The sequence below is a fragment of the Sorex fumeus genome, unplaced genomic scaffold (genome assembly GCF_029834395.1).
Source record: "Sorex fumeus unplaced genomic scaffold, SorFum_2.1 ptg000008l, whole genome shotgun sequence".
Taxonomy (NCBI): Eukaryota; Metazoa; Chordata; class Mammalia; order Eulipotyphla; family Soricidae; genus Sorex; species Sorex fumeus.
Genome location: NW_026606065.1, coordinates 77,077,980 through 77,102,804, shown reverse-complemented (window position 1 = coordinate 77,102,804; position 24,825 = coordinate 77,077,980). Strand labels below are relative to the sequence as shown.

At 39.5% G+C, this 24,825-nt stretch overlaps 1 protein-coding gene and 1 non-coding gene across 4 annotated transcripts; one reads left to right on the top strand and one right to left on the bottom strand.

Moving 5' to 3' along the window:
- Window positions 1-4,453: 4,453 nt before the first annotated feature.
- On the top strand, window positions 4,454-4,561 carry LOC130019466 (U6 spliceosomal RNA). Its single transcript, XR_008791794.1, has one exon. It is a non-coding gene; the product is annotated as a U6 spliceosomal RNA (small nuclear RNA).
- Window positions 4,562-8,490: 3,929 nt separating this feature from the next.
- On the bottom strand, window positions 8,491-21,700 carry LACC1 (laccase domain containing 1). 3 transcript variants are annotated; one of them, XM_056110029.1, is made up of 7 exons: window positions 21,580-21,700; window positions 19,614-20,233; window positions 18,807-18,985; window positions 17,380-17,545; window positions 13,538-13,763; window positions 11,483-11,643; window positions 8,491-10,085 (listed from the first exon to the last, which is right to left on the bottom strand). In XM_056110029.1, the coding sequence occupies exons 2-6, from the start codon at window positions 20,176-20,178 to the stop codon at window positions 11,484-11,486; spliced, it is 1,296 nt and encodes a 431-aa protein (XP_055966004.1). In that variant the 5' UTR covers window positions 20,179-20,233; window positions 21,580-21,700; the 3' UTR covers window positions 8,491-10,085; window position 11,483. The 3 variants fall into 3 exon arrangements, with proteins under 3 accessions (XP_055966004.1, XP_055966005.1, XP_055966006.1); XM_056110030.1 differs by lacking the exon at window positions 21,580-21,700 and adding an exon at window positions 21,328-21,403; XM_056110031.1 differs by lacking the exons at window positions 19,614-20,233; window positions 21,580-21,700 and adding an exon at window positions 20,968-21,264.
- Window positions 21,701-24,825: the final 3,125 nt, after the last annotated feature.

Sequence of the window (24,825 nt, the reverse complement as noted above, 5' to 3'; positions counted from 1 at the left end):
GATGAATTTAAATGTTTGGTGACTATATGATCTACCCAAACTATGATAACATGCAGAATCAAGTCTGTGCATCTAGGATGAGAACACAAGGATAGAACACAAATGATATCACACAGAATATCATTTGCCAAGGGAGCCTCTCAGTAAAACTCTTGATTTCCCTGTGGAAGAGGTGTGACAGTTAAGAAACAAATTGTGGGTTGAAGAGATAGTACAGTAGGTAAGTTATTTCTGTTGCATGTGATCAACTGGGATTTCATTCCATATGGCCCCCAAGACTCCCCACTCCATTCAGGAATGATTCCTAAGCACAAAGCCTGGAGTAAGCCCTCAGAACCACTGGGTGTGGTCCCAAAACAAACAAACAAACAAAGCCAAAAAAGAAATAAACTGAAAAAGGGTTAGCTACATAGTTAGACAAAGTCACAGAAATAAGAAAGTACTGAAGATATTAGAATTGGAAAATAGAGAAATTTAGACATGACATGAGTATTTAAGGAGTGAAAAATGAATAAATATGAAACAGAAAAGAAAGAGAAGAACCTAAGAACCATTTTGCAAATGTTTGAGTAGCAGTATTAGGAGAGAGAAAGTGATTGAGGTTAAATGAAAGGGAGATATTTATATTGTTAAAGACCATTATAGTCACCTCTCAGTAGGATCCAGAATTCAGACATGACCACCTCTTAAAGTTTAATACAAAGATTTTCTTCCAGATTTTAAAAAGTTTGACGTCATGAAATAGATTGGAGGAACTAGAAGCTGTTAACATTCTTGAGTAGACACTGCCACCTGGTGGATGAATGGGCATAATGCACAAGGCATTTGTAAAGGAAAGGATGAAGATGTAAACTGTGATCCTTGTGCTAAAGCTTTTCTCTATCTTCAGTGATGACCAGCTACTAGTGTAATCCAAATCTGAGGCACAATGCTCAGACACTAGATGCCATATAAAATTGTGTTATTTTACATTTCTGTTTGGGGGCCATATGTTGGTCCTGGCTCAGAACTCAGGAATCACTATTGCCCTGGCCAGGTGTGAGATGGCGGGGGAGTTGAGATGAGGGCACCACATAGGATGCCGGAAATGAATCCTGATCAGCCAGTGCAAAGCAAACGCCCTGTCCTACCCACTGTGTACTGAACTCTGGTTCCTGAAATTTAAAGGTGCGTTTCCCAGTCTAGATTTTCATATAATTTTTAAAGTATTCTGATAGACATTATCAAAGGCTCTCAAGCAGTGGGAGAAAATATGCATGTGGTTGTTAATATCACATTAGATATCATAGCCTCATTAATGAGAATTAAACATATGTTCATTAATATAAAAAAAAGTCACAGCTTAGAACAGATTAAGGGTCATTAGGGTGGAGATTGGAGATTTGTATCTTGACTTTACAGGGTTCAAAGAAATTTGATATGAAACATTAATAACATTTTGCGGACATAATATTATTTTTTGGCTTTCTGGGTCACACCCAGTGATACACAGGGGTTATTCCTGGCTCATGCATTCAGGAATTACTCCTGGCGGTGCTTGGGGTAACCATGTAAGATGCTGGAAACAGAACCTGAGTTGGCCATGTGCAAGGCAAATGCCTTATCGCTGTGCTATCGCTCCAGCCCCAGGGGACATATTCTTAAATTCCCTTTCATCTTAAAGGAAACACAGATTTATTAGATTTATTAGACAATGGATCAAATTTGGGTCATTTAAATATGTGTTTGCTCAGGAATGTGGCTCAGTGGTGGAGCATAAACCATTCATCAGAATTTGAGTTTGATCCTCAGTACCACAAATAATGCACATATAAATAAACCAAGATTGAGGACAAGATTGAGGGGCTGAGCATCCTCCACCCAGATCCTCTATATTCCAGTAGGCAGGGGTCACACCCACCAACTGGTCCCCTGGCACCGTGTAATCCCATCAATGACCAAGACCCAGAGACTATAAAACCCAGCTCCTGGACATCTTATTATCTCATTTCTACTTTGGACAAACTGGCAGGCTACCAAATGTAACCTGCCCACACGGCAGAGTCTGGCAAACTGGCACCCTGGCGCCTTGTAATCCCATCAACGGCCAAGACCCAGAGACTATAAAACCCAGCTCCCGGAAGCGCTCGGCCCGCATTTGTGGCTGCGTGACATCTTATCTCATTCTTACTTTGGACAAACTGGCAGGCTACTGAATGTAACCTGCCCACATGGCAGAGTCTGGCAAACTCCCCGTGGCGTACCCAATATGCCAAATACCAGTAACAATGATGGGTCTCATTCTCCTAACCCTGAAAGAGCCTTGAATATGGCACTTAAAAAAAAAAATCTCAGGGTTAGGATGAAGGAGACGTTACTGGGGCCTGCTCAAGGCAATCGACGAACAACAGGATGGTCATGATGGTGATCGTGATCATGAGGACATGTTTGAGTAGAATTTCCTAGTGTTTCAACTTGGAGAATTGAATATGCTTCCTTTGGGGTCACGGTCACGGTCCTCCCGTTGTTCATCAATTTGCTCGAGTGGGCCAAGTAACATTGTGAGATTTGTTACTGTGTTTGGCATATTGAATACGTCACAGGGAGCTTGCCAGGCTTTGCCGCGCGGGTGAGATACTCTCGGTAGCTTGCCGGGATTTTGATAACTGTAAAAAATCTGCCAAAATTCTGAAGACAAATCTAGACCTATTTGCTATGTTTCCTAAAAAGAATAATAGAATTGATGTCACTTGGAATAACATAGATAATACAAGGAAAACTAAGTCACAATTATTAATTTCCAAGTTTATGCAGTATCATCATAAAAGGGCACCCCACTGACTAATGTACTTAAGCTTTACTGGGTTGGGATTTTTCTACCCCTACTTATAAGACAGTCTATCACTGTTTAATGTCTGTTGGAAGAAGACATCAGAGACAGGAAACTTTATTATTCAGGTTAGAAAGCAGGAAAAATATCATAATTTGGTTCATTTCACTTGCTACAACCCAACTGCCTAGTTCCATGCAGGCACACTAGTTTAATACGAATCAAACTGATTGTACCTGCAATGTCAGTAAAATATAATAAAACAACTTCTTGGTATCATATGAAACCCAATCAATAGTTGAATTCCCCCAATTGTCTCAAAACCATGTTGCTTAGGAGCTGGAGAGATAGTAGAGGGGGTAGGGCACATGCTTTGCATGTGTATGATCTGGGTTCTATGTCTGGTGCCCTATATGGTCCCCTGAATTGCGCCAGGAGTGTTCCCTGAGTGCAGAACCAGGAGTTAAGTCCTAAGCAAGTTGGGTGTGTCCCGCCCAAACAAACAAAACACACCTTGTTTATAGTTGACTTCTCATTGGAATCCAAACTAAGTACACAGAGAATATAATTTAGCTATGTCTCAAATCTATTTTAATCTAAAGTTACATTATCTTTTAAAAGTTTTTTACCAGCTGCAAAATAAAAAAAAGCTTTTTATTATTTTTAAATTTATTTATTGAATCACCGTGAGAAAAGTTACAAAGCTTTCAGGTTTAAGTCTCGGTCATACAATAATCAAACACCCCTCCCCTCACCAGTAATTATTTTTCACCACCAAGAACCCAAATATACCCCCCCCCCCACTCCTCCCGATGCCTGTGAGGCTGATGATTTCTACTTAACTCTCTTTCTACTTTGAATACATTCATTATTTCGACAAAAGATGCACCATTATTGTTTGGAATTTCCCCCCAACAATCAGAACTGCTGAAAAGGCATTGCGAAATAATTTTTTTAAAAAAGCTTTTAAAAACCACTCTAAATATAATATGTTTGAGCTTAATTCTCTGTCTCCTGTGTTTCTCATAAATTGGTAGTCCAAGGGCTGATTAGATTCACTCTCTACACTTCTGAAAGGAGTATTTCATGGTGATTCTGTGCATTTCCCACGAAAGCACACAAGGAAGCAACAGTGTTCACAGCTGATTAAACCATGCTGGCTTTGTCTTTAATAAGGAATGGACTCATATTGAGGTTTAGTTTCTCCCTTCCTTCCTTCCTTCCTTCCTTCCTTCCTTCCTTCCTTCCTTCCTTCCTTCCTTCCTTCCTTCCCTCCCTCCTTCCTTCTTTCCTTTCCTCCTTCCCTCCCTCCCTCCCTTCCTTCCTCCGTCCTATCTTCCTCTTCACCCTCCTTTCCTTTTATTGTCTTTTGGTGCCAAGTGATGCTCAGGGCTTACTCCTGACTCTGTGCTCAGGAATCACGTCAGGCATTACTTGGAGGACTATATGAAGTACTGGGTTTGAACTATTGTAGACAGTGTGCAAGGCAAGCGCCTTACCCCCTGTGCTATCTCTCCAGTCTTCTCCCTTTTCTTTGTCAACAGTAAGGTTGGAGGGGCCGGAGCAATAGCATAGCGGATTTGGCATTTACCTTGCATGCAGCCAACCTGGGTTCGAAGCACCGCCAGCAATATTCTGAGTGCAGAGCTCGCTTAGGCAGCACATATACTGAAAATTGGAACGATACAGAGAAGATTAGCATGGCCCCTGCACAAGGATTGCATGCAAATTCGTGAAGTGTTCCATATTTTTTAGGGCTGTAGTGATAGCAAAGCGGTAGGAAGTTTGCCTTGCACGCGGCTGACAAGGCCAACCCAAGTTTGATTTTTCCACCCCTCTCGGATAGTCCCGCAAGCTACTGAGAGTATCTCACCCTCACGGCAAAGCCTGGCAAGCTCCTCGTGATGTAGTCGATATGCCAAACACAGTAACAACAAATCTCATAATGGAGATGTTACTGTGCCCACTTGAGCAAATCGATGAACAACAGGAGTACAGTGCTACAGTGCTACAGTGCTACAGTGCAGAGCCAGGAATAACCCCTGAGCATCGCTGGGTGTGACCCAAAAAGAAAAAAAAATAATAAGGTCGGATGCCTTTCAGACATCTATGAAGACAATCACAAGACTTCTTTCTTTTCTACTGTTCTAACATAAAGGCAGAATTTATACGTACAACTGAAGTTGGTCATTTCTATGAGGACCTAGGGCTTTGATATTTATATTGTCTTTGTCTTTGGTACTGTCTTACTTTCTAATTTAGCAAAAACTCCTACATGAAAGTAATCTTGAACCAATTCTGAGTCAATTCATCTTTGATTGCAGACCAGTTTTTGTTTTTGTTGTCTGACCTACCTTAATGACACATTAATCTAAGAAAGAAAAAACATGTAGAATAACTGAAATTGGTAAAGAATGAGTAGTGGAAAGTGAAGAGGTAAGCTGGGACAAGATTAAGACAACCCTTATAAATTCTGCCTTTATGTTAGAACAGTAGAAAGGCCATAAATAAATCTGAGGCATGTAATATGAGCATATTTGCATTTTAGAGCAATCTCTACCAGCAGTAAGATGGGATGCGATAATGAAGGTCTCATTGGAAGGCTGCTCTAGTGATGCTGAAAGTTTATGAACTGAACGTCTGTGTCAGTAGAAACAGACACAGGGATAGATGTTAATGTGCCAATCGGTGTTATGGTCAGGGCAGTACTGGAGGAAAGGGAGACATTTAGAGATCATTTCAGTTGTTTGGTTGTGCAAATGAGAGGATATTAATTTTATTCTTTAAAATAGAACACAAGGAGGAAGCGAGTTTTGGAGAGAAAATAGTAAGCTAACTTTAGAGGAAATTGTATTTGAGGGGTCCCAAGTGTACAACAAGAAATTTATAAAGCCAAGAATGAATATGAAGGGGCTGGAGCGGTAACACAGCGGGTAGGGAGTTTGCCTTCCACGCGATCGATCTGGGTTTGACTCCCAGCATCCCGTATGATCCCTGAGCACCACCAGGAGTAATTTCTGAGTGCATGAGCCAGGAGTAACCCTTGTGCAACACCAGGTGTAACCCCCCCCACCCCAAAAAGAATGAATAGGTATCTGAAAGTAGAAAAACATGGAAACTGAAGTAACATGTGGTGAAAATAAGAAAATGAAGAAGAGTGAAAACTCAAAACTTAGTTGTTATCAAAAACACATCTGTGTTCCACAGAAGTTTCTCTTGAAATACGAGTACTTGACTGTTTTGTTGTTGGTGTTAAAAAGAAATGTTATTTTTAGCTCTAGTGACTCCTGGAAATTTTGATAGTTTAATAAAATACAGTAACTGGACACCCCAGTCTTCTGAAAAAGAAAAAAAAAAAGTCTGTTCTAGACACGGAAAGGACGAGTTTGCCTCAGGCATCTAGAATCAGGAACAGAGGGCATGTGATGTAAGCATTTTTCTCAACCAAGAAAAGGCATCTGAGAATGAAAAGTTTGTTTCTACCAACTGACATGTGGTTATCATGAGTCCAAACCAAAAATGTTAATCTGGAAAGAGCAGTACTAACAGATTTCATTTTCCTTCATTAAGCAATGTCTGAGTACCAAACAATGCATTCGTTACAGCAGCTGCCTCATCTTTGAAACCACAAATTTCAAAATCATCCATGATGGAAATATATGTGCTAGTCCCTCTCAACATAGACAGTAAGTGATTTAACTATGCTTCCCATTCTTTATTGCACAATTTAAAAAATAATTAAAAATTAGGGAGAAAAAGCTACAATTTCATTGCTTCTAATTGTGTATTTTTTATTATAGTTCAGAAAATTATAATAGTGTTCAAATTTATGGCATCATTAAACAAAATGATTAGACCCTACCACCACCAATGTGTCCAAAATCCTTGTCTGGTCTCTTCTTCCAACCCCCATGCCAGACTCCCCCTCACCTCCACACTGTTTAATCATTTCAATCATGTGTGAGTTTACCTAAGTAGGAGAGAGAAGCTAGATATGATATATAATATTTAACATATTTCTTATTCGCAATTTAGGACACACAAACATATAAACACAAAGATATATTCCTTTACCTACTTTCAACAGGTAGGGCCTTGCACACAGCCAACCTGGCTGACCCGGGTTTGATTACTCCACCCCTCTCGGAGAGCCCGGCAATCTACCGAGAGTATCTAGCCTGCACGGCAAAGCCTGGCAAGCTACCCATGACGTATTTTTTTTTTCATTTTTATTAGTGAAACACCATGAGGTACGGTTGTAGATTTACAAATTTTTGTGCTTCGGTTTCGATTATACAATGATCAAATACCCATCCCTCCACCAGTGCCCATTTTCCACCACCATGGATTCCAGTATCCCTCCCACACCCATTCCCCCCCATCCCACCCTGCCTCTGTGGCAGGGCATTCCCTTGTGTTCTCTCTCTCCTTTTGGGTGTTGTGATCTGCAAAAGAGGCATTGAGTGGCAATCATGTTCGGTCCATAGTCTACTTTCAACATGCGTCTCCCCTCCTGGGAGGATTCTCCAAACACCCTTTCAACATGCGTCTCCCCTCCTGGGAGGATTCTCCAAACACCCTTCTCTATCTGAGCTGCCCTTTCCCCCAGAATGCCCGGCTGGCCTCTAAGCTATGGAGTAATCCTTCTGGTACTGATCTCAGCTATTCTTGGGTATTAATCTCCTATTTTGTTACTTTATATCCCCCAGATGAATGCAATCTTTCTATGTCTATCCCTCTCTTTGTGACTCATTTCGCTTGGCATGATACTTTCTATGTAGTACCACTTGTATGTAAATTCCATGACGTATTTGATATGCCAAACACAGTAGTAACAATGCATCTCACAATGGAGACGTTACTGGGTCTACTCGAGCAAATTGATGAACAACGGGAGGACAATACTACAGTGATACTTTCAACACTCAGTTCCCGTTCAAAGTGATCATTTCTATTATCCAACTATTATTACGATAATCTTTCAGTATCTGTATTGCAAACAATAATGCCCAAAAGGCAAGAGAGACAGAAAGACAGAGACAGAGAGATAGAGAGAGAGAAGAGAGAAAGAGAGACAGAGGGAGACAGAGGGAGACAGACAGAGAGAGAGAAAGTGCATGCCACAGAGTGGGGGGATGGAGAGAAACTTGAGAAATGTACCCTGGTAAAGGGATGGGTGTTGGAATATTGTATGACTAAAGCCTAATCATGAACAACTTTGCAACTGTATATCTCACTGTGATTTAATTAAAAAATAATTAAACAGAAATAAAAATAAAATAAAATAAACACACAGATAATGTAGTAGTGCTTTCTCTAAACTACTGGATTTCTTTAGTGAAATTCTGTGAGTTCACATAAAAACAGTAGAATGTGTCCATTGAAGATGTAACTTTTGCACAAATACAATACAGAAATCTTATACAATACAGAAATCAAGACTGGGTTAACTTTATACCAAGGAATACAGAATTTCAAAATACTGCTTCCTAGTGAAAAGATCATTTTAAATTTTGTTTTATACAACAAGAAGATAAAATAGTTAATCATTATACTACTTAAAAAATTTTAGAGTATAATTTGATCAATTTTAGATTTAGAAACTTAAAAATCTTACTAATTTTCAAATGAACTCTTAGTTGAGTTAAAAAAATTAATTCCTTTCTTTTATGAGGGGGACACACTGGGCTCAAGGCCTACTTCTGGCTCTGGTGCAGGGATCACTCTGTGCTCAGGGTACCTCATGGTATGCTTGGATCAATGCTCAAGAGAAACCGACATTGTGGAAATAATAATACATGATTATTTAACAATGCACTCATTCTGTTTCAAAGTCATTACATCAATTCTTTTCTCAGTGAAACAGCAAGAAAACAACATTTTGTTACATGTTCTGGCACAAATAATCCAAAATCAGATAATCAAATGTAGTTTTTATTTGATTTTGAGGTATTTTGATACATAAAGTGAAAAGTGGCTGCTTAATACCCTCGAAATTTGTAAACATCAACAGACTACACAGTAAAGAGATGGGAATTTATCAACTTTCCATTGAATAAAATCATTCCATGATTTTTGTAGAAATCATTAAATAAGAGTATTGTATGCATTTGAAATTGCTACAAGCTATACATTAATGCTTTTCCTAAACTGAAAGAAATGAGGTATTTTATTACAAATTTACATTCTGTCACATGCTGAATAGAAAAATTAAATTGGATAAGGCATAAAGTCATTACAACATTGCAATACCTATCACAACATTGATATTGCTAATTTACAGACTATTGCCTCTCATTGGACATTAAGTCTTGAGTCCGCTGAAAAAGAAAAATGTTTTAGCCACACCTGAAAGTACTCAGAGGATCATACATGAAAAAGAGACACTCGCCTCCTTTTATGCCTAATCTGCCTGGTAAATAAATCCAAACTCTTGGACATGGCATTTGAGATCCTTACTTGTTGTGTTTCTAGTCTGTATTTGCATTAACTCCTGCTCACACTCTTCTCTTTTTAGATAAGTATTTCCCAAAGTGGACGATTATTCCACCCTCAGGGAGAATTCTAGGATAAAGGGGCAAGGCAGTGGCTGGTAACAATGGTTGCTGCTGGTGCAATTGGGGCACACTTTGCTTCTTTAAAGGAAGGTAGATTTCCAGAAGTGTGCTGACTGATCTTTCTGCAAAGTTTAAAAAGGGAACCACTAGCACATTCCACACACTTTCAGTTTCCTACTTTATACTTCCTGGTTTTCCTGCTTCCTCTTCATCCCTCAAAGTCTTAATAGCCTTTGTCGTTATGATATTATTTTTTCTATAAGTGGTAAATATTAACTTGTCTATCTTGACTTCCAGACTGACTTAATCTTTTCTTCTTTTGCACTTTTATTGCTATTAAAGTGTTAAAGGTATTGGCACTGCATTAGGCTTAAGGCAAAATGTCTCATTTCGATTTCACCTAGCTTCACACAATGTCTGTAGTAACTGAACAGATGTATTCCCCATTTATGTCAGAAAAAGAACAAAAGACTTTAAGAATGATCTGCACCTCTATAACAAATAAGCTACATAATACTGAAGTTCATGTCATTTTTTGTTTTGTTTTTAAGAATCAAATGACAATCATTTGGCTTTGGATGATAATTAAAATATTCCCTAATCACAGATTATACCACTTTAATCTCTATGACGTTTAAAGCAAATCAGACAGCTACATTCCTCTCTTTCAGCCAGTTTGGAAGGAGATAATGAAGTTATGCAAAAACTCAGTGGAGTATCTGTAAAACAAACACACAGAAATCAAGTGTGAAAACTTTGCTGGCAGAAAATTAAAATAAGGATCATAAGATTTCAGAGTTAAAAACATTGTGAAGGTTTAAAATAGTATTAATACAGCTAAAAGTAACCTGAAGGAAAAATACATGTAAGCCAACTGGTCAGTGCTAAATAACTGGCATAAAATATATTTGTAAAAGTAAAATAAAACATAATAAAAGGTAATCTAAGGAAACTATATTCAATCTTGCTGTATAACTATAGATCATATGTCAGCAAACTATATGTATTTGTGGGCTAACTCTGCCTAACTCCCTATATTTTTCTACAAAAAGTTTTTATTGAAAGTCGTATCTTCATTCATTTCTATACTATTCCTATCTGCCTATTCTCTAAAATAGAAGGGGTAAGTAGCTATGAGTCTATATGTCTCTCAAAGACTAAATATCTATTATCTGGCATTTTAAGGAGACTGACCAACTCCTACATCAATCTAGTTAAAAAATAAGTCAACTTATATGAAGAGTTCCTATGCAAAAAGGGATTCTCAAAAATCACAAGATTTAAATGAGAATGTTAAATATGAAATGTCACTGTCACTGTCCTCCCGTTGTTCATCGATTTGCTCGAGCGGGCCCAGTAACATTGTGAGACTTGTTACTGTGTTTGGCATATCGAATACGTCATGGGGAGCTTGCCAGGCTTTGCCATGCAGGCGAGATACTCTCCATAGTTTGCCGAGCTCTCCAAGAGGGGCGGAGGAATCGAACTCAGGTCGGCATGTTGGCTGCGTGCAAGGCAAATGCCCTACCCGCTCTGCTATTGCTCCAGCCCATGTAAAATGTATGGCTATTAAATATATAGGTGGTTAAATTGCATACAGAGGGTACTTTAAAAGAAAAGATTCATTGTATGACTGAAATGTAAGCACCAAAGTTTGTAAGTCTGTAACTGTACCTCACGGTGATTCATTAAAAAAATAAATACAAAATAAATTTATCTCACCCACATGGCAAAGCCTGGCAAGCTACCCATGACATATTCAATACGGCAAACACAGTAACATCAAGTCTCAAAATGGAGACGTTACTGGGCCCACTCCAGCAAATCGATGAACAATGGGAGGACAGTGCTAAAATTTTAAAAAAGAAAAGATTATTTTTAAACTTGCAATTTGTTTCTAAGTATTCGCTGATAACTAAGAAAAAGAGTAGGTACTCCATTCTTTATACTAGAATATCACTGAGTATTAACTTTACTCTCACTATAGTTTCAGTATAAGGCATAATTTTATAGGATTCAAGGAGAATAGTTAATATAATTATATTTTGAATGCAGAAAGGAGGATGAAAAGAGGAAAGGGGGATGAAAGAAATAGGGTAAGGCAGAGAGAACCTACCTCATTCTCTAATTGATATGAAGCCAATTTGTGTGCCAAAATTTAGGCCATCTCGGACATGGGAGAAAAACTTGTCAGGATGGCAGGATGTACAGAGGCTGAGATCTTGGTACTGGTCTTGAATATTCTGTGAAAGAATTCCTCCCTGTTCTAGAAGAATCCTTAGGATAAAGATTTTTCGAAAAAACAACAAGACTTTATTTTATTAATTGCCAAAAATATATAAAATGAAGAAGTTACTTATGCAAAAGATGCAGGAAAAAGTCTTTTTGGAATAATGCAAATCGCTATTCTGTTATAAAACAAGGAATTATAATTATTTGTCACCTAAGTTCATAAATGGAATGTACAGCCTTTTATAACCACGTGCACAGACTTTTATAATCAAAATAATCAAGCACTTGTGAAGAAACTTCTAAGCTTATTAGGGTATTTGCAAACTCCATGTGATTCAGACTGAGGGTGCTTTTAAGCATGTGGCCCTCCTCTATCTTTTCTTTCTACTAATAAGATTTTTCACAGATAATGTGCTTCTGATTAAACCTTTATAATCGGGTTGAGCTTTCCTCCCCGCCCCGACCAGGGCTCCGGCAGCCGAAGACCTCCAGGACCAGCCACCACCATGCTGAGACCACTCTCCGCACACATGAAGGTACTGGCAGAGGGACAAAGCCACGCGGGTTCCGGGGCCGAAATCTCCAAGCCTACTCGGATTGGAGTCGAGCATCCTCCACCCAGATCCTCCAAATTCCATTAGGCGGGGGTCACACCCACCACCTGGCCCCCTGGCGCTGTGTAATCCCATCAACGGCCAAGACTCAGAGACTGTAAAATCCAGCTCCCGGAACCACGCTGCCGCATTCGCGGCCTTGCGACATCTTATCAGGACATCTTTTTATGACATCTTATTATCTCATTCCTACTTTGGACAAACTTGCAGGCTATCGAATGTAGCCTGCCCACACGGCAGAGTCTGGCAAACTCCCCGTGGCGTACCAAATATGCCAAATACCAATAACAATGATGGGTCTCATTCTCCTAAAGAGCCTTGAATATAATCTCAGGGCTAGGATGAAAGAGACGTTATTGGGGCCTGCTCGAGGCAATCGACGAATAACAGGATGATGAATGAATGAATGAATGAAAAAATAAGATTTTTCACAGATAATGTGCTTCTCATAAACCTTTATAATCTGAACTACAACTATAAATAATTTTTATTCCAAAAGTCACATCTAGGAGTCAATTTCAATACTTGAGTAATAAATAAGGCTCATGAACTTAATGATCATAATAAAAACATGATTTAAATCAAACATCCATTTTCCTTTGTATAAGTTACAAATAACTTTAATAGATAACAGCACTACTTCACAAATTTAAAAATATAAGGGAACATAGAAACTTAAAAGGGACTTAGATTATCTGATTTTGTAGGGTTATCCTAAACGGTACTCAGAGGGTCCAAAGGCAACTCATGTTGATAACTGGCCAACTGGGCAGACTGGTACAGTGCTGGGGTCCAAGGATGTGGTGCTGCTCAGGCCCTGCAGTGCTTATAGTCCCCAGGGTCACCCCACTGGTGCTCAGGGGCCTCTAGGGCTACCCTAATCCCTGAACTCTCTAGCCTTGCATTATCTGGAATATTAATTTTTCTAATATATATATATATATATGCCTCTAGTTCATTACAGAAACTTTCAAAATGTCAGTTTCCTGATAGTTTATTACATTCAGGAGAAATTAGCTGAGGAATGGTTCTGAAGTAAAATATATGCCACTTCTTCTAAGTGAAGTTTAAGTGAAGCTCTTAAAATGAATGTCAACTCTTCTTTTACTTTTCAATCAGTAGGTACCTGAATGGAAATTTTCTGTTATTCAAACTTAATGAGTATGTATTTCAGATTTTAAATGAGCTCCTGTCTACATGCCTGTAAGCTATCTCAATATCTGCCACCTAAATTTTCCTTGAAGTTACTGTTTTTCTAAATAACTTTCATTTTAGAATCAGAAGCAATAACAGAAGGTGCAGTTTGAGAAGGAAATCAAACATACCTGGTTGCTTTACGAATATCTACATATGGATTTGGTGAGTCAAATAAGCGTACACATTCAGGATGAAGATTATGAAATGCCTCTGCTGATTCCCTTGGGAGAGTAAAACAGCACGGTCCTATTGAAGGTCCCAGGACTACAATAATATCTTCTAAACTACAGTCATATTCTGTTATCAGAGCATTCACTGTGGCCATGGCAACACCTAACAAAGTACCTTTCCAACCTGTTAAGTTGGAAGAAAAAGACATAAATTAAACTTACCATTTCTTTTGTCTTTAGTTTAGTTTTGTCTTTAGTTTGTATCTAAGGTAAAAATGAGCATAGTAGTGTATTTTATTCAGTCTAGTCTAGAAATAGTAATTTAATCAATAAAATTAAGTCCAATAACTAAAATACTGATTTTTGAATGAGGTCTATAATAAAAGCACCTATGTCAGAAAGAATATTTAATGAGAGGTTCCTTTTACTCTCTTTGTAAAATGTTCTACAATATTACAACTACTCTTTGATCTTTTTTCTCTCAATTTTCTTTTATAGTTTGAAAGTTCAAGGAAGAAATATATAACATAAAATTTATCATTTGATAGCACAGTGGGTAGGGCGTTTGCCTTGCACGGTGCCAGCACGGGTTCAATTCCTTTGCCCCTCTTGGTGAGCCCAGCAAGCTACTGAGAGTATCCCGCCCTCATGGCAGAGCCTGGCAAGCTCCCCAAGGCTATTCCATATGCTAAAAACAGTAACAACAAGTTTCACAATGGAGACATTACTGGTGCCAATTAGAGCAAATTGATGAACAACAGGAGGACAGTGCTACAATATTGCAAGTGTATACAATGATGGTAAGTATATTTAGATCATTGTATAGCCAATGTCCAGAAATTTTTCATCATAAAAAACTAAAATTCTTTATTAATCTTTACCCCATCTGTTTTCTACCATTTCTTAGAAATCTTTGATCTATTTTGTTTCTAAGAATTTGGCTAATATAAATAATTCACCTAAATGGAACTTTACAGAATGTCTTCTTTAAAAATTTATTTAACTTAGCTTATTGTTCTCAAAGTTCATTTTGTTGCAAATGTGTCAGAATTTCTTTCCCTTTAAAGGCCGAACGATATTTTATTGTATGTAAACAATATTATATTATATGTATTTTGCTTGTCCATTCATTCATGGATAGCTTCCACATCTTGGCTCTGGTAAATAAAGCTGTTATGGGCAAGTATGTGAGAATATCTAGTTCTCTTGGATATATACTCAAAAGTGGAATCTTGGTCATCCAATTTAAAATGTTTTGAGAAACTACAACGTTATCTTCCACTGCAGCTCTTCTACTTTATATACTCACCAACAGTGCATTAGAGTTCCAATTTCTCCATATTCTCACCAACATTATTATCTCCTATTGATCCTTTTTACATTTGCTATCATGATGGTATTGTGGTTTTGATTTACATCTCCCCAATTATTAGAAATGTTGAACATCTTTCATATGCTTGTGGACATTTTAATACACTGACAGGAAAAAAATATCTATTCAAGATTTTTGTCTATCTTTAGGTTGAATTCTGTTTTTCATTGTTGTAATATTGAAAAAAATTATATATGATAGATATTAATCTCTTTACAAATTGCAAATGTTTTCCCTGATTCTGTGGTTTGTCTTTTAACTGTGTTTTTCCTCTTGAGCACAGGATCTTTTATTCCTATAATATTCTGTTGAAATCCTTGCTGGTAATACTCCTGAAGCAGTGCCACCCTGTTGAAAAGCCCTCTGGAGAGTCTCCGAGAAGTGAGAGGGCTTCAGAGACCCTCTTCAGAGATGGGGACTGACAGCACCAAAAGGGGTGCCATTTCCCCATAATTTGTAATTGCTGCAATTCAGTTAACAGAATTTGCTGACTCATTGTCCCTCTATAGCTAAGAGCAGCTCGGGCTAGACTTTGGGCCATCTTCCCTCCCTCTCAGAGAGCTTATGTTAATGACACTGCCTATCAGCCCTGTCAACCACTGTTACCACCCACCATTTTGCTCCAGAGGCACTCCCTATTCCCCAGGGCACTCCCAATTCCCCATGGTGCTTAGGTTTATCTTCTCCTTAGTGACTTTCCCTGTCTGTCAACCATTTATTGCATTGTTTCCCATTTGGTCCCTGCTGCCTCCCTGCACATAGCAGTTTCAATAAAATCATTACTGGTGATCAGCTCGATTATTTGTTCTTCTGTCCATCAGCTGGGGGAACAAAATTTAGTCCCACATGCACCAGGGGACAGAGCCACCATGGGACATTGACAATATTCTATTTATATATTTTCACTTGTGCTTTTGGTGTCAAATTAAGGAAAATAATGCCTAATCCAAGATCACAATGAATGCCAATTAAGTTTTCTTTAGTGAATGTTACAGGTTCTAAACATTAAGTCCTTGATCCATTTTAGTTCATTTTTATATATGATGTAAGTCGAGGATTCAGAATCGCTTTTTTTCATGTGACTATCTAGTTTTCCTAAGACTATTAGTTGAAGAAATTGTTCTTTCACCATGCTGTCTAATTACCTTGTCGTGAATTATTACACCATAAAATGCAAAAATAAATTTCTGGGATCCCTATTTTATTCTATTGGGTTAATGTATGTCTTTATGATAATAGTACTGCTTTGATTATTGTAGTTTTATACAAAGTTTTTTAAAAAATCAGTATAAAAACTAACTTCCTTATTTTTCAAGACTTTATTTTGACTTTACATTTATATTTTATCTTTGATACTTTAAAGTCAATTTCATAAGCTAAAATTAGCAAATGTTACATTTTGTATTCAGTAGTAAGATTCAAATTTTTAATAATGTAAAAACATCAACCAGTACACATAACTTCTCGTCATCCAAATCTAGAACTTTATCTAGAGCAAGACATATTCCTTTATTAATTACTGATGAACAAAGTCAGGTATTCAGATGCAGAAAGAAACCCAAAGTATCTTCCCTCATTTCACATGCAAAATAATGACCAGATAAAATAAATACAGCTTTAAAATAATTTCAGAGAACAAAGTTCCATAATTTTATCACAATAGAGCATCTAACACTCTACTTATTTCTTATTTCTTATTTTTATAAACTAAATCTGTAAATCTGTTTACTTGAAAAACTTGTTTGTCATGTGAATTTTTTGTTTGTTTGCTTGTGGACACACACAGTGGGTCAGTGCTGGGGAGGAGTGGATTCAGTACTTTGGGGCCTAAGTGCTCAAGGGCATGGTCCCAGGAATCCAACTCAGGACTCACACATTCAAAGCCAAGTGTTCTACCACTGAGCCACATCCCCATAACTGGTTTAGACAAGTAGGGATGCTTGTGGCATTCAGAATTTCAAAAGCTAAGCAGCTTTAAACTGCAATATTAGATTATCTTGTCTGAAACATTAATACCACCCCTCCTAAGAAACACTGGCACCTAGCCACAGTCTACCAATTCTTCAGTAGTCAGTGTAAGTGTTGCTTACTCCTGTGAATTCTGCCCTGATTCATATAATCTGACTAAGCGCTCCTTCTATCTGCACTTGTAACAAGGGTCTGGCAGCCCCATCTATTCTCTTTACATTCATCTGCATGAAAAGCAATTGTTTCTCATGTCCACTAGAAGTTATAAATTTTTATTGTACTACAACAATATTGTTGTAGTACAACAAAACATTAACTAAAAATTTGAATTAAAAATAATAAAAATTTAAATTTTATATAAATTTTAAAAATTAAGTAAAAATTTAAGTTAAAATTAAAAAGTTAAACTAAAAATAAAAAAAAGATTACTAAAATCCTAAATGCTTATAAGAGTACTTACCAGAGTGAGCAACTCCACATACTTTTTTGACAGAATCTGCAAAAACTATTGGTATGCAATCAGCACCAAGAGCTGCTATTGTGACTCCTCTCTGATTGGTGATGATTCCATCATAAGAGTCAGGCTCCTTTTTTCCCATAATCCAGACATCACTGGCATGATCAGTCTGACAGCAAAAATATGAGACAAAATGATATGAAAATAGGAATCCTCCATGGCACAAATTTTTCTTGAATCATTCATTTTATATAAAACTATATAACCAATTTACAATCATCCTGTACATACTTATTAAATATATCGATTCATATATGTTAATATAAAAAATTTACTTAACTTCTGGCTTTTATTTATTTATTTTGTTTGTTTTGGTTTTGATTTTTTGAGACCTACCTGGCAGTGCTCAGGGCTTACTTTTCGCTTGGCACTTAGGAATCATTCCTAGTAGGGTTCAGGGGACCATGTGGGGTTCGGGACAGAATCCCAGTTTGCTATGTATGTGCAAGGGAAGGACCTTACCCAATATACTATCGCTCCAGACAACTTCTGGCATTATACTCTCTGAATATTTTCTTCATAGGAAATCAGAATTAAGTATTTAAAAATTCAATACATCATGAACTCTTTCTACTGGAGATGGATAAATCTCTATTTGCAGTGCTTACCACAAAATACCACTTTAATGAAGAAGTTAATTACCAGATCAAAAATAGTTTTACTTTTCCTAAACTCACATAAAAACAAAACTCTATATGAAACAAAAAATTATTTATCAATTGTGACCCCAGTTCTTCTTAATGTTGATTGGGAAAATAATTGCTTTTCTCTCCCACAACTAAGAAACAATCTTAAATTAAAAGGAAAGTGATTCTTACTTTCTGAGAATTAATGATACTTTTTGATATAAAGAACTCCAGGTGAAATATAATAGTTACAGATTTGATCCTATGCGATGGTGTACAAAGCTAAGTAAATGACCACAAACATTCTCAAATTATTTATCTTAAATTTTGAGATAAAACATCAGATTTATAAATTAAATGGTTTAGCGGGCTAGAGAGCATAGGGGTTAAGGTGCATGCTTACTTTCATGCAGCCGACTCCAATTTGATTCCCAGCAACACATGGTATCCCAAGCATCACTAAATGCAGACCTAGAAGCCCTTAAGTACTACCACATGGTCTGGATAATCCCGGGCACTTCAGCTTCTGAACAGCACCACGTTCAGGGCTCTTGCATTGAACAGTGGGTGACTAGCTGAGAATCCCAGAAAGGGGTCCCAGGTCTCTTAAACATCACATGGGAGGTGCCTCCCACAACAATTTAAATGGTTTAAAGTCAGTATAGTCATAGTAGAAACAACACTTTTAAGAACTTTCAAAATATGAATACTTTAGAACTCCCATAATATAAAACAAAACTTTACCTTGATTCGGTAAAAATTCTCTGCATTAAATCCTGCAGCCTTCCCCAACCTGCGAAGATTTTCCTGCACAACTGCCTTGGGATCTCTTCGTTTGGAACTACTGAAGAGGTTGCAGGAGCTGAGTGTTGGTATGTAAGATATCCCACCTGTTCTTGTAGTAAATCCGTGTATGAAAATATCTGTTGAAGATAATGAAGATTTAAAAATGTTCTGCAAAAGCCTAGAAAAACCCAGTCTCTCAGTAAGACTTTCCCTTATCACTTTAACCTGTGTTTGCTTATTGGGCCTCTAATTTCTGCAACACTTGGTACATTCCAGTAATCTTATTATATACTGCTTTGTTTGTTTTACCTCCCCATATGGGGATTATTGCTCTTGAAAGGGTATCTCTGGCTCACTTGTCTGTTATATCCCATAGCATAAATAGTCCTCTGTAAATGTCATTTAACCAAAAATGTTAAGACTGTTTAAAATTTCACTCTTCTGTGTAAAAATGCCAAAATAAAGTCTCAGAATTTCTAAGCAGGAGATGGTAAGGACCATTATCTAATTTTAAAGAGAGGTTGGGGATTTGTCATAAAGCTTAAATTACATAAAGCGTTTATTTATGTCTTGGAAGGGACAATTCTATTAGACTTCTGATGTTATATGGTCATCCATGATACTGGTGTGTTTCAACTGATGCTAATAAGTACATAAACCCACAATCGTCCATAAAAGAAACAGGAAGAAAAACAGATGAGCTACCCCTAAAGAAAGAGCTTTTTTTCAAATATGCAGTAAGACAGAACATAGCATTCAATCTACCTGAGATCAAAGGAGATTTAATAATGGTTAATTCTCCTTTCAGCGCAGGCAGACTTCTCAAATATGTTTGTATTTCATTCTGGATTGCTTCTAGTTCTTGAGGTGTGATCATGTTTTTTTCAGTGGAATCTTTCAAAAGATCTCCACTCAGAGTCATCTGTAAATCTTCAAACTCAAAACTATAAACATCAGTGAAGAGACGGTCAATAAAGGCCTTCATCAACATTTTCCGGTGGATGGGCACAATTACCTTAATGCTGCTCAAATTTTTTTCATCGATTTTTTGTTTAATGGTATACAAAGAGGCAGCCATGCTGGGATTGATAACTGCCTCAAATTCTCGAAAGAGAGTTGATAATCCATGGCTTGAATCTAAGTGACAATTGTCATCATAGCTATCCCTTTCACAGGTGATGCTGCTACTGCAACACATAATGCAAAAGAATTTGGCCTTGGTATCATGGTGGTGTCTGAGGGCATTCAAGATCTTCAGTAAAATCTGCTGATTGTTTTCCTGAGAGCTCACTTTCAAACCAAAGAGATCAACCAGCACTGCTTCTGCCATCCTTCCCTAGGGCTAGGAAGTTCTTCAAAGAGGGCTTTTGTGCCCAGTACAACACCTGCACAGGAAAATTAGCAAAAGTGAATTCAAAGTTCTAACAATCTTGTTATAGTTCTAAGAAAAATCTGTAGCTGAATAGAAACAAAAAATTGATTATAAAATGTAACCGAAATAGTAAATAAAGACCTTTTCTCAGAAAAGCCAGTCCACTATTTGCCATAAGAGAAGGCTGACTGATAACAAAGACAATTTATTATTATTATTATTATTATTATTATTATTATTAGGGCTGGAGCGATAGCACAGCGGGTAGGGCGTTCGCCTTACAAGCGGCCAACATGGCCGACCCGAGTTCGATTCCTCCGCCCCTCTCGGAGAGCCCAGCAAGCTACCGAGAGTATTCGATATGCCAGACACAGTAACAACAAAGTCTCCAATGGAGACGTTACTGGGCCCGCTCGAGCAAATCGACGATCAACGGGAGGGCCTTTACCTTTACCTTACCTTTATTATTATTATTACTATTATTATTTTGCAAGCGATTTCTTAGCTCATCTTGTGAACCTATCTGAGATCTCTGGATTGTCGCTTTCATCTAGGGAATTTTTAAGAAGGGAATTATTTATTGTTGACTTAGCCAACCTCCTGATTTTTATTATTTTATTTTTATATTTGCTCGAGCGGGCCCAAATCGACGATCAACGGGAGGGCCTTTACCTTTACCTTTATTTTTATATTAATTTTTATACTTTCTAATGAATCACCCACCGTGAGGTACAGTTACAGACTTACACACTTTCAAGAAGGTCCGGTTTTTTAAGTGCTGGGTGTTTGTTGTGTTAATTCGGTCCTGCCCGGCGGGACAGGCACGGTGAGTCACGTGTCATAGGAAATCCTTGAAACACCTTGGGGTTCAGGTAAGGGGAAAGGAGCTGCCCTCCCCGAAATGGCATTTCAAGCAGACGCCCGCTGCCGTTCTCCGTGTGCAAGGCAAACGTCCTGCCCACTGCACTATCGCTCCTCTGAACACAGTTGCCAAAAAATAAACACGAAAATGCAAAATCCACAAAATCCCCCTGCCCACGTCACTCTCCCATCAACTCTCCTGTCACCACTATTTTTATACACATTGACTTTGTTTTGGGGTCCCACCCGGAGATGCTCGGAGGTTCCTCCTGGCCCCTGCACGCAGAAATAGCTCCAGACAGTGCTCAGATCCCCGGCCGGGGGCAACGACGCGGTCCTCCAGCCCGGGCGGGGTCTCGGGGCTCTGCTCGGCTTCCTCCGGGCACTTTCTCTCGGTGGCCGGGCACGCGCGGCCGCCCCCGACCCCCGCCGCGGGCTCCGCCGGCCTCGCCTCCGTGACCCCCGTGCCCCGGAAGGGCTTCCCGCCCCGCTCCGAACCTGCGCCCTGCGCCGCGCGACCCGCCTCCGCCGACGCTCGGGTGGCCTCGAAGCTCCCAGAAGCGAGGTGAGCGCGGGTGGTCGCCACCTGCCGCCGAGTCGCCGCCGCCGCCGCCGCCGCTGTGGAAGCCGGGGGCCCCGCCAGGCAGCCCCGGGGCCGCCCCACCCTCTGCGCTGTGCGCCCCACCCCGCCCCCTCAGCCTATGGGAAAGCGGGGCGCCGCGGGCGTCGCCCCTACAGGGAAAAGCCCGCCCCGACTCGCCCGCGCAGCCTCGAGGCACCCGGGGCGGTGGGGGGGGGGGGCTTGGGGGGGCCCGCCCGAGGCCGAAGAGGAACTGGGGCCCCGCGGGTCAGCGGCCGCGCGAGGACACCCCGCCGCTGCCGCCACGCCCCTCCCTGTGCGCCGCCAGTCCCCTTCTGAGAGGGGCCCGGCCCGGCGGGGTGCTAGGGAGCCCGAGGGGATTTTGTTCTGTTTGGGGGTCGGGGCACACCCCCCTTCCCCACCATGGGCACCCTATGTGGTGCCAGGGGTGGAACCCGGCTTTGCCACGTGCAGGTCTAGCGCCCCACAAGCTACCCTGCTGTTAATTGCTCCGGCCCAGCAGGGTTGTCTGAATCAGAGCTCCTGGACTGTGCTTGAGCCCATGGACTGTGTTTTTATTTTTATTTTTAAGGCCGAAGCAGCAGTCATCGTTTGCAGGACCGTGACTGTTTTCTATGTTTCAGGGGCACAAGGTTGGCAAAACAGGCCCGCCTGCAAAGAGCCAATATCCGCATCCCACCCCACCCCACCCCACCCCACACCCTCTAGCGCTTGCCTGTAGGGGACCCTACCCTGAACTTCAGTTCTGTTGTCTTGGGCTTCGTTTTCATTTCTTGCCTTGTTTCTTTATATACTGCATTCGGGTGTGAGTATCTGTCTGGTTCCTCCTGGCTTAACTTTTCAGAGCCTGACATTTCCCCTCTCACCCCCACCTTTCATTTCATCCGTGTTGAGACTACAGGGTAAATGTCATCATTTCTCAGAGCTGAGTAGCAGGTCATGATATGTGTATCCATGGCTCTATCCGCTCCTTCTGGACTCGGCTTGTTTTCAGAGTCTGGCTCCTGCACACCATGTTGCAATGAACACAGGTGTGCACATATGTTTATGAATGGATGTTTCTGCGTTCTTGGGCTAGATGTTAAGGCTGGAATCGCTGGGTCAAATGAAAGTTCTACTTTAAAAATTTTGAAGCATCTCCATACTACTTCCCATAGAGGCTGACTGGGTTTGTAATCCCATCAACAGCTAACTCAAGGGTTCTTTTTTCCCACTGGCTTCCGGCCAGCACTGTTTGTCTCTGGGATTTTTGTTACAGGCCTTTCTTACTGGTGTGAGGAGCTATCTCAGTGCCTTTTGGATTTGCGTTCCCTAATAATCAGGTAGGGAACACTTTTTCATGTGCCTATTGACGATGGGTAGATGTGTTTTGGGGAAGGGTCTTCACCTCTTCCCATTTTTTAGTAGAGTAGAATTTAACAGTTTGTTCCATTCAGGATTCATATAGGGTGTCTGGGAATAGGTGGGGACAGGGTAGGTACTATTACGGGTTCTGCTGGTTTGTTTTCAGAAACAAGGCAGTTGACATATTCTTTGCCTTTTTTCTGATTCTGACTTTCTTGCTGATTAGATCATCACTCTTGTCACTCTCCTTTTTTTTTTATTTGTACCGACAAATAGCTGTCCTCTTTTCCCTTTGAAAAATATGTGCCACTAGTAAGTTATACTTTTAACCTATAGAATTATAATAAGACTGCGAATAATTGTCCTTCGTTCTTCTGCAGAGGTTAAATGTAACATCTATTTAAGATTACTGACCAACTACTATATGGAAGGCAGATGCTGTGATGAAGACAAAATATATCTTAACTTTAGACTGGGAGAAAGAATATTCCTTGTGAAACTGGTTATAATGGAAGAAGAGGTCCTGTTGAATGTATTATTGCTTAGATGATAAAATGCTGAAGGACCTTTTGCTAAAATGACAAAGAATCTCACGTCTAAAAGTGTAGATAGGATCTTGGAGGTGGCCAAGTGTATATTCTGGTTGACTAGAGCAGTATTTCCCAAAGTGGATGATACCATGGGAGGGGATGGGGGCCGGGGGTTATGGAACAATTGGGAAGTGGGTGGTATGAGCCCAATGCTCTGCCTGAGCTTGTTTTATGTTAAATATTTTTAACAATGAATGGTCCTCATTCCCCTGATCCTGAAGGAGCCCCCAATATATCATCGGGCTACACTAGCACGTGACAGGGATGAATGGAGACGTTACTGGGCCCGCTCGAGCGAATGGGTGAACAACGGAGTGATAGTGATTTTTAACTTAAGCAAAATTGAGGATTTTTAGTTATAAAGCCTGTTTAAAATTTATCCCTGGTTTTGTAGACAACAGTAGGACTTTATTTTCTTTCATGCAACAGTTGTGTCAGTTAAAAATGTAGTAAGAGGGGCTAGTAGTTAGGGCATTTGCCTTGCACACAGCCAACCCATTTTTAATCTCCGGCATCCCATATAGTCCCCCCTAAAGCACCACCGGTAGTAATTCCTGAGTACAGAGCCAGGAGTAACACCTGAGCACCACCAGGTATGACCCAAAAAAGAAAAAAAATAAGAAAAAAAGAAAAGAAATATTTCAAGACAGTGGAACTGCTGGGGAGGAGAGTGTCAGTGTATTGTATTTATATGCTGTTTCATTTTACCATCTAACCCTCAACTACCCAGCCTCATCTCCTAACTCTTTAGTGGTACTTAATCCTGCATGCACAGCAGAACTTAAAAAATGTAAGGTACCCTACTCCAGGTATGCATTTGAATCAGAATCTAGGAGTTAGGTCTGGGCATGTTTTACTTTGCTGTGCTGTTTTTTTCTGATTAAATCTCTTCAGATGACTCAGATGCTTAATTAGATTTGAAAAAACAACTACCTTTTTCTTGTCACTCAAACTAAACACTGTTCTTAGAAGGGCCATATGATTTTATCCTTCACATATGCAATTCTTTCTACTACATTTACCTTGTCTTCATATGCTTATTTGACTGCTACTGCTTCAAGACCTCTTAAGCTCAGAAATAATCTTCTTGAATTCTTATCCCTTCAACAAGCTTCTTTAGCATTTTTGATCATCGAGAAGAAGCCCTCTTCTGAATGTAGTTCGTACCCATACCCATGGAATAAGTCAAAGAAGTTGATTAAGTATTGA